This window comes from Colobus angolensis, unplaced genomic scaffold (genome assembly GCF_000951035.1).
Source record: "Colobus angolensis palliatus isolate OR3802 unplaced genomic scaffold, Cang.pa_1.0 Scaffold23, whole genome shotgun sequence".
NCBI classification, from domain to species: Eukaryota; Metazoa; Chordata; class Mammalia; order Primates; family Cercopithecidae; genus Colobus; species Colobus angolensis.
Window position 1 is genome coordinate 9,226,218 of NW_012115488.1, and position 9,833 is coordinate 9,236,050.

At 37.9% G+C, this 9,833-nt stretch overlaps 1 protein-coding gene across 1 annotated transcript in view; it reads left to right on the forward strand.

Moving 5' to 3' along the window:
• The first annotated feature begins 427 nt into the window (after positions 1–427).
• Positions 428–9,833, forward strand: part of ADGRV1 (adhesion G protein-coupled receptor V1) — a 605,676-nt gene continuing 596,270 nt past the window's right edge. Inside the window, exon 1 of the mRNA XM_011944259.1 lies at positions 428–539. Coding sequence (XP_011799649.1) covers positions 518–539 — 22 coding nt within the window. The 5' untranslated portion in view covers positions 428–517. The remainder of the gene's footprint in view (positions 540–9,833) is intronic.

Sequence of the window (9,833 nt, forward strand, 5' to 3'; positions counted from 1 at the left end):
TGTCCATGGTGAGTTCCTTGTGCCCAAGGGGCAACTAGAAAGTTTAGCCAAACGAGACGATTAGAAAGCGCTGACCGCGCACTTTGATTGGGACGCGCAGGCAGAGGCGGGACGCGCAGGCAGAGGCAGGACTCGCGCGCTCCTAAGCCCCTGCAGGTCAGCTTAGGCGCCTCGCTGCTGGAAGAGTCCATTAGGGATGGCCAAGGCAGGGTGTTCCTGACGCCGGAGCGCGGACCTGGCTGCCCGCTGCGCAGAGCAGTGTGCCGCTGCCCTGGGCGGCCACCCCCGCTCCGTTGGTCAGGTGAGCGCTGCCTGGGGAGCCATGGGTTCTATTGGAGCAGAGGAAGGATGGAGAGGGAGGAGGCAAGGGACGGGGAGAAAGGGGAGGAGAATGGAGCCGCCCTCCTGATCGCGTAGTGGGAGTAAGAATCAGCAGCCTGGGCTAGGAGTACGGACGGGAGTGAGAGGCAGAGCGAGGGTGTGTGGAGGGCCGGCCGGGACCGCTGGGAGCGCGCGGATGTCGGTGTTTCTGCGGCCAGGTAGGCTATGACTGAGGAGTGGTGCTGCGAGCATCGCGGTGCCCCAAGGGAGCGCCTCAGCCTCAGCACCTGTTGCTGGAGGTGGGCGGTGAGGGCGGCGCGGAGGGCGGGCCACAGCCAGACGCAGGGAGGCTGGGCGCGCAGCCGGTGCCGCGGCCTGCGGGTAACGGGGCATAGCTGCCCGCGTCGGTTCTGTCCAAGGCTGCGGCTTTGCAGGGAGCGTTAGGTTCCTGCACCCCCTATCCGCCCCTTCCAAAGATGCCTGATCTCAAAGGTGGTGAGAAGTGAATGAGCAGAGTGAAAAGTTTCCTTTCTTCTTTTTTCTGCCTATTTGAAATCCGAACCCTAGCTTTAATTTTAAAAAAGTCTAGCTGAAAAATAACCGACCAAGAACGGCGCGCCATAGGTAATAATTGATAACGGGAAGCGTGAGATAAACTTCAGGAGTCTTGTTTGTGTTCCAAAATAACCACTGCGTCGAAAAATTTCAGTGAAATATATTGATTTTAGGGAGCTTGGGATTAACATGGAGCTATAGCATAACATATATATGTATATATATTTAAAAGCTTATACTTTTTTAATTTTAAAAACTATCTCAAAATTGATTTTTTCTTAAAACCAAGAAATTATAGCTGTGTTCGTCAGGGGAAAATTGATTTTAAGATGTGTTATCTTATGTAACTTGTTTTAAACCAACTTTTCCCACTTCATGAAATCCACAGCCTTTAAAATGTGTGTAATATATTTATTAGTATGCTGCACACTCTTTTAGAAACTGATATCAAATTTTAAAGATGCATAATTACTGAGAATTAGGATGAAAGTCAAAAATATACCTTAACTAGTACAGCATGATTAGAAATTCTTACTGAAGTTATGATTACTTTACATTACTAAAGTTTTTTTCTCCCTTTGTGTGTAGTTTATCAAAATAATTATATCAAACAGCAACAACAACAAAAACCCAACAGATCAGAAGTAAGAGAAAAAATGATATCTTAGGCAGGATACAAATGAGCACCAATAATTTATTCTGGGTTAATTTCATAGAGTAAGTGAAAACTATTCCCGCCTATGTAATTTGAGAAAAATGTAGGTTACAGGGAGATGTCAAAAACACTCTGAACTGTGTTATGATAAAATATCTTAAATATGTGTGATTAGATATAATGTTCTAGCTCTGCCATTAACACACAATGACTTTGGACATTCACCCATCCTTCCAGGCATTAGTTTCTTCATTTATAAAATAAAGTAATTGGACTAGGTGATTGCAAAGGTTTATTTCAGCTAAAAAATTATATCTCTCAAATTATTACTTTTAGAAGAAGTAACCAAGATATACACACTTTAAAAATGTACAGCTGAAGTACGACTGAATCTTATATCCATTTTCTCATTTCCATGATGAATAAGTATAGCAGTCATTCCTTGATGAATGCCTGCTAGATAGTGAATTCTTAGAAACTCTTTACACAGATCATCTTATTTAACACAATGCCATCATAAATTGAATAGTAGTATATTCCAATTTATAGATAATGATAGTGAAGAATGAAAAGTTTAAGCTCCTTGCCCAGAGTTGCAGTTTATAAGAGCTGCGTCAAATATTTTTTCGGAATGCTCTTAGGACCTTATACTGTACTGAATGTGATGATTAAAAGCTAAAATTGTCCGTAAACAGAAGTAATCTTGGACTACTATGAGAGTCCATAGTGGGGCAAAGGTAAGTTATGTAACACTGAGTCTTGATACCATTGAATATATAGGTGCTGTATCAGTCTCCAATTATTATATCCTAATAAGTTACATATTTATGCCGTATATTTATTAAATGTTAGTTGTATTCTAAGAAAGTGATAATATGAGATATATTTGGAACACAAATGGTTTTATGGTAATATAACTACTAGAAAAAATGTGAGAGGGCAGAAACTAGTATTAAGCAAATGCTAGTATTAAGTATGTCAAATGTCTTTCTACTTGAAGGTTGTCATGCTTGAGACAAAAATGCTTACACCCAAGGGAAAAGGGTGTTCAGAGCGGAATTAGCTGTGACTAAACTCTTTTGTTCATATACCATGATGAATCATAATAGTATGTCACATTTATTGAATTGTATGCCAGGAATTATCTTAAGCCCTTTATTAGTGTAATTTTATATTGGATCATGAATTAAATTGTTTTATCCTGATTTACAAATGAAGAAACTGAGGCAGAAAGATCTATGCCCTGGGAGGACCCACAAAGAAAATACTTTTTATCTTAGATTAAATGTGTGATCATTCATTGTTCTGAAATTCTTAGGCTGTTAACATAACATGAAATCTTGAAGCACTGGAAGGAGACTTGGAGCCAAACTAAACCAACCTCTTTATTTTATATTTGAGGTAACTGAGACCTAGAACAGTTAAGAGACACACTTAAGGCAACATGTTTTAGTCACCTATACATTCTTGTATACTGCTAGGTAAGAAGTATCCTAGTGGGTTAACTTGGTCGTTAATTGTTTGATTTATTGTCACTCAAACAAATGCCACCTTGTGCCGTTTCTTATATTGCTGTCCTACTTTTATTTAAAATTTCAAGGTTGCCCCAGTTAGGATGCAAAATCCTTGAAGACGATGACTGTATTCTATATTTCTCTTATATAGTGTCTATATATATATGTGATTATATCTATAGGGTTTAGCATAATGATTAATCTATTGAATAAATTGCTTTGTTGCCTGTTTGCCTTTGATACGTTGTTATTTTATGCACCAGGTCTGAAATCTACACAGTGGAAGAACAATGCCATCACCATTTTTCACTTCAAGTAGAGGGCAACTAGACAGTTTACAGATGCTTACAGAGTGTAATGAGCTTCTTAGAAAATTGTTTAATTTGGTTATAAAATGCAGTGTATTACCATGGAGAGATTTGGATGTGTATTTCCCTGATTTTGGTGAGGCGTGGAGGAATCACATAGCTGAGTATCACACACTGTTCAATTTACCTCCCCACCATTCTGGAAATAACTTTTTTTCTGAGTGCAAAGATAATGCAAAGTCATGCAGGAAATTCAGACAGTAAAGAAATAATGAAAAATCACCAGAACCTCCCCAGTCTAAAGGTTTTGGTGAATATCCAGTCAGAGAGGTCTTTCTTCTCTTAATTCCTGTCGAATCACGGTGAGAGCTGAATTATTTATTGAAACCATTTACAGTAAAGTTCTATTTAGTCTTAGTATTCCATTACTCCTGGGCAGTTCAGACTTTATGTAAGTAAAGATATTTGTTGAGCAATGAAGGTAAACATACTACTAATAAACTAGAGTCTACTCCATGTAGAATGGAGTAGTACAGAAAAGTTGATTTCCTCACATTGCATGCCTCATTTTTTCCTTTCACAGGGTAGGATTGGGAACACAGGGAGCATCTTTTGCATGCATGGAGGGTTCCCCAATATGCCAGGATGTTAGGCCACACATGAAGCCACAGCACCCCAGCTCTGTTGCCCTGAGTGAGGTGTGGCTGAGGAGGAGAAGGGTGGAGCTGAGGCACAAGCGACTGTGGTAATACAAAGGCTGTGTTTTCCGATTCTACTGTGACACACTATACACTTAAAAATGTACCAGATCAAGTCCCTCCCTCAGCTGCTGGGCAGGTGGTCACGGGGCCCTTTTCTGGTGCAGTCAGGCGTAAGTCTGGCTTTACCTCAAAGCGGGGGCAAGATGCTGATAGGGCATTTCTCATTCATTTATTCAGGATTCTGAAAACCTAGAATAGACCCTCTTTTATATTAAAGGGAAACACTGGCTGCTGGAATCATTGTCCATAAATGAGTTTTGAAGTAATACTCACAAAATTATTAAGGATAAAGAAAAGTTGTGGCGTTTCTTTGAGAGAAACGATAACTCTTTCTGTATGCATTTGCATGTAATTACACTGAAAATAGTTGTTTTGAAGATTATGTTTTCTGGTTATTTTAATTTCATAAATCTATTTGCTATTCAAAACTTACTTCCCTAGGCGTATTTTCTTGGTTTAAACTATACGTTTGAGCATAGAGATTTTTCATGCTTCACTTTATTAGGGGCTTAACATGGCTTTAATCCAACCATCTGTTCGCATCTTGGCACATCAGCACATCTGAGGTGCTGGCAGGGGCCAAATAAATTTCCCACATTTTAAAGGTTAGAGAAAGAGCTACCTTTATGAATAGATTCCAGATGATTCTCAGCAAGACAATGGTGTAGAAGTGGAGTAAAAATGCATTTCATTCTCTGAAGCACAAGGTCCCCTGTCTGTCTTCAGTTTTGTTGAAAGGCAATTAGCATTTCAACTAGCCAGTTTGGTTACATGCAACGAAGTACTTGGGTTTATAATTTGCTGCTCTCTGTCTGAGGCTGTTGAGTGCTAGGTCTTATGTAATCCTTTCCAAGTAGTCTTCTCTCCAGCATAGTTATTGTTGCTGGTTTTAAATAACTAATCAACAGAGAGTTTTCCTTGCCTTCAACTGTAGGGTGCCATAGGGCAAGGAAAATGAAATACCAAGCAAATAAGGGGATGACTGTAATTATAAATAGTCATTATTGAAATGTGGCACAGGTTGAAAGACATAGAATAGCTTAAAATAAAATGCAACTCCAAAAAGTCATTGTGTGCACTGTTAATGGTTTATTTCTCATGCAGTATGCACAATAAGCATAGGGCATACATACTGGGATTAATTCAGTTAACATGACTCACAAAATTAACAAAGAAGGTGCAATTCCTTTATGCCAGAAAGAATTCTGTGGGGAATAAGTTTAAAAGAGAAAAGATTCTTAAGTGCAACAACAAATGAGTAAGTGCTCTGAGGCATATTGTGGAAATAAAGGTTTTGTACTGTGTGCTGATTAAAAATAAGATTTTTGTCAGCTTCTTCAGTCATGAATTTTGACAATTAGGTAGTATTAATATACTTCATGTACACACTCATATTCCTCTGAAGGAGCCACTGTATGGTATGGTAATCCTTTTGTTAGGATAATTAGGATGATATTGTCCTGTAATCCATGTCATGGACCAGTAATTCAGTGTAGCTCCATCTTTTAGTACAATACTGTTTTTGCATAACTGTACTTGTGTAAATATTTGGAAGTAAAATAATACATTTTTCATTCTTCAAATAATGTTTAACCAAAAGAAGGCATAATAGAAGTGTTTTAGATATGTCTTACAAGTGATCAGTATAGTTTTGAGAACATATGTGAAATAATTCATTTTCATCTATATTTCCAATCTGTGATTATAAAGCTTTTATTACAGTTATAGTTAGAATCATTAGTTTTATTTAACTAAATTCAACAGTGTTTGTGAGCAGGAATGAAACGAAGAGAGCTTGTTGGTTGGTTCTCTGGCAGACTAGTAAGCTAAGGTTGGAGAGTGTTCTGAAAAAAGTGGGACTTCATTGGGACCTTGAAAAATAGTGGAGAAGAGGGAGTGGAAAGAGGTAGAGAGGATTGAGACTACCTTAGATTAAAGTTGCAGAAGCATGAATAATACAAGTGCCTTGTCCCAGACACATATTAGATTAACCTGACTGGAAATGTTGAAGGAAGAGAAAGAGATGACTGGAAGTGCAGAGAAGGTTTGATTGTTTTATAAATTGATAGATAATTCACATATAAAAAAAAATCACCTTTCAAAGTGTACATTTCCGTAACATTTAATATGTTTAAAAAGTTGTGGCTGTGTGTGGTGGCTCACTCCTGTAATCCCAACACTTTGAAAGGCCAAGGCGGGAGGGTCACCTGAGGTCAGGAGTTTGAGACCAGCCTGGCCAACATGGTGAAACCCTGTCTACACTAAAAATACAAAAAAATTAGCTGGGCGCGATGGTGGGTTCATTCAGTACTACAGGTGGGCCTGTAGTGCCAACTACTTGCGAGGGTGAGTCCAGAGAATCATATGACCGCAGAGGCAGAGGTTGCAGTGAGCCGAGATTGCGCCACTGCACTCCAGCCTGGGCAACAAGAGCAAAACTCCATCTCAAAAAAAAAAGTTGTGCAGCCATCACCACTGTCTATTCCAGAACATTTTTATCACCTCCAAAAGAAGCTCTGTACCCATTAGCTTTTGCTATCTATTTCACCTTTCTCCACCACCTTCCAGTTCCTGGAAACCAGTAATCTATTTTCTATCTCTATAGGTGTGCCTATTCTGGGCATTTCGTATAAATGGAATCATACCATATGTGGCCTTCTGTGTCTACTTTTACTTAGCATGATGTTTTAAAGATTCATCCGTGTTGTACCTTGTAGCAATAATTCAGTCTTTTTGTAATTGCCAAATAATATTCCAGAGTATGGATATGCCACCTTTCGTTTATGCATTTATAAATAGATGGGTGTTTGCGTTGGTTTTACTTTTTGATTATTATAAATAATGCTGCTTTAAGCATTTGCATACAAGTTTTTTGTGCAGACATAAGTTTTTTGTTCTTGTGGTTGCACATCTAGGAGTGGAATTTCTAGGTCATATTGTCACCTTGTGCTTCATTTTTTGAAGAACTTCCAACTGTTTTCTAAAATGTGCTTACCATTTTATATGCCCACCAGCAATGTATGAGAGTTTCAATTTCTCTCTGTTTTTTTATGGTAACCATCCTATTAGGTGTGAAGTGATGTCTCATTTGGGTTTTGATTTGTGTTTCCTTAATGACTAATGATGTTGAGAACCTTTTCATATGCTTGTTGGTCATTTGTGTATCTTCTTTGGAGAAATTTCTATTCAGGTTTTTTGCCCATTTTTAAAATAGTTTTTCTTTTTTATTGAGTTATAAGAGTTCTTCCCATACTCTAGATACTAATCCCTTATCAGATATATCATTTGCAATTGTTTTTCATTGTGTGGGTTGTCTTTGTACTTTCTTGATGGTGTCATATGAAGCAAAATGTCTTAATTTTGTTGGATTAATTTATTTAACTTTTCTTTGGTTGCTTATACTTTTGGTGTCACAGCTAAGCAACTGTTGGCTGATACGAGGTCACAAAGATTTATACCCGTGTTTTCATCTAAGAGTTTTATAGTTTAAGCTTTTACATTTAGGTTTTTATTCCATTTTGTGTTAATTTTTAATATGATATAAGTTTCCTTGCCGGGCGCGGTGGCTCAAGCCTGTAATCCCAGCACTTTGGGAGGCTGAGACGGGCGGATCACGAGGTCAGGAGATCGAGACCATTCTGGCTAACACGGTGAAACCCCGTCTCTACTAAAAATACAAAAAATTAGCCGGGCGAGGTGGCGGGCGCCTGTGGTCCCAGCTACTCAGGAGGCTGAGGCGGGAGAATGGCGTGAACCCGGGAGGCGGAGGTTGCAGTGAGCTGAGATCCGGCCACTGCACTCCAGCCCGGGCGACAGAGCAAGACTCCGTCTCAAAAAAAAAAAAAAAAAAAAAAAAAAGTTTCCTTCATTTGCACATAGATATCTAATTATCCAGGTTCCATTGGCTAAATAAATCATTCTTTCCTCATTAAATTGGCTTGGCGCCACTGTCAAAAATTAATTGACTATAAATGTATGATTTTGTTTCTGGACTCAACTCTGTTTCATTGATCTAGTTGTCTTTCTGTCAGTACCTCACAGTCTTTATTATTTTACATCTTTTGTTAAATTTCTTCCTAAGCATTTCATTTATTAATAATGTTGTGAATGCAATTATTTTCTTAATTTTATTTTTGAATTCTTCATTACTAATGTGTAGAAATAACAATTGATTCTTGTATATTGATTTTGTATCCTGTAATCTTGCTGAACTCTTTTATTTTTTTATGTGTGGACTTTTTAGGGCATTCTATATCCAATATCATGTCATCTGTAGATAGAGATAGTTGAATTTATCTTTCCCGAGGATTTTTTTTTTTTTTCTTGCCTAGTTGTCCTGCCTAGAACTTCCAGTAAAGTGCTGAATAGAAATGATGAGAGCTGAGATCCTTGTCTTGTCCTGTGATCTTAGAGAGAAAACTTTTGGTATTTTAGGATTAAGTATGATGTGGATACCCATTATAGACACCCTGTGTCAGGTTGGAGAATTACCCCTTTATTCCTACTTTGTATAATAAAAAGATGTTGAATTTTTTCAAGTGCTTTTTTGTGTCTTTTGAGATCATCATGTGATTCCCTCTGCTTTTTTTCTATTAATTTGGTACATTGCGTTAATTTGTTCTTGATGGTGAACAAGTGTTGCATTCCTGGATAGATCTAATTTGGTTATATAGTGTATATTTTGTTTTATATGTTACTGGATTTGGTTTGCTAGTATTTTGTTAAGAGTTTTTGTGTCAATATTCATAAGGGATATTTGTCTTAGTTTTTTTCTTAGTTCTTTTTTGCCATAATGTCTTTGTCTGGTGTTAGTATCAGGTAATACTGGCCTTATAAAATAGTTTGGGAAGTCTTGTTCTTTATATATATATATATATATATAAGTTTGTGAAGGGTTGGTGTTAATTATTCCTTAAACATTTGGTAGAATTCACCAGTGAAACCATCTGGTCCTGGACTTTCTTCATGGTAAGTTTTGGAATTACTAGTTCAATCTATTTAATTGTTGTGGGCATATTCAGATTTTTAATTTCTTTTTGAGTCAATTTTGGATGTTTGTATCTTCCTAGGGATTTGTTTACTTCTAGGTTATCTAGTTTGTTGGCATATAATTGTTCATGGTTATGCTTCATATACTTAGTTTTATTTCTGTAAAGTTGGTAGCAATGACCCCTTTTGAATTTCTCGTTTTAGTAATGCAAATATTCTTCCTTTTTTTCTTAGTCTAGCCAAAGTTTTGTCAGTTTTGTTATCTTTTTTTTTTTTGACAGAATCTTCCTCTGTTGCCCAGGCGGGAGTGCAGTGGTGTGATCTTGTTTCACTACAGCCTCTGCCTTCTGGGTTCGAGTGATTCTCCTGCCTCAGCCTCCTGAGTGGCTGGGATTACAGGCGCCTGCCACCATGCCCAGCTAATTTTTGTATTTTTAGTGGAGACAGAGTTGCACCATGTTGGCCACCTGGTCTCAAACTCCTGATCTCAAGTGATCCACCCACCTCGGCCTCCCAAAGTATTGGGAGTACAGATGTGAGCCACAATGCCCAGTCACTTTTGTTACCTTTTCAAAGAACCAACTTTTACTTTTGTTGATTTTCTCTATCGTATTTCTATTCTATATTTTATTTATTACCACGCAAATATTTTTTTCTTTGTTTCCTTCTGCTTGATTTGGGTTTAGTTTGCCTATTTTTCTTCTACTTTCTTTTTTATTTTTATTTTATT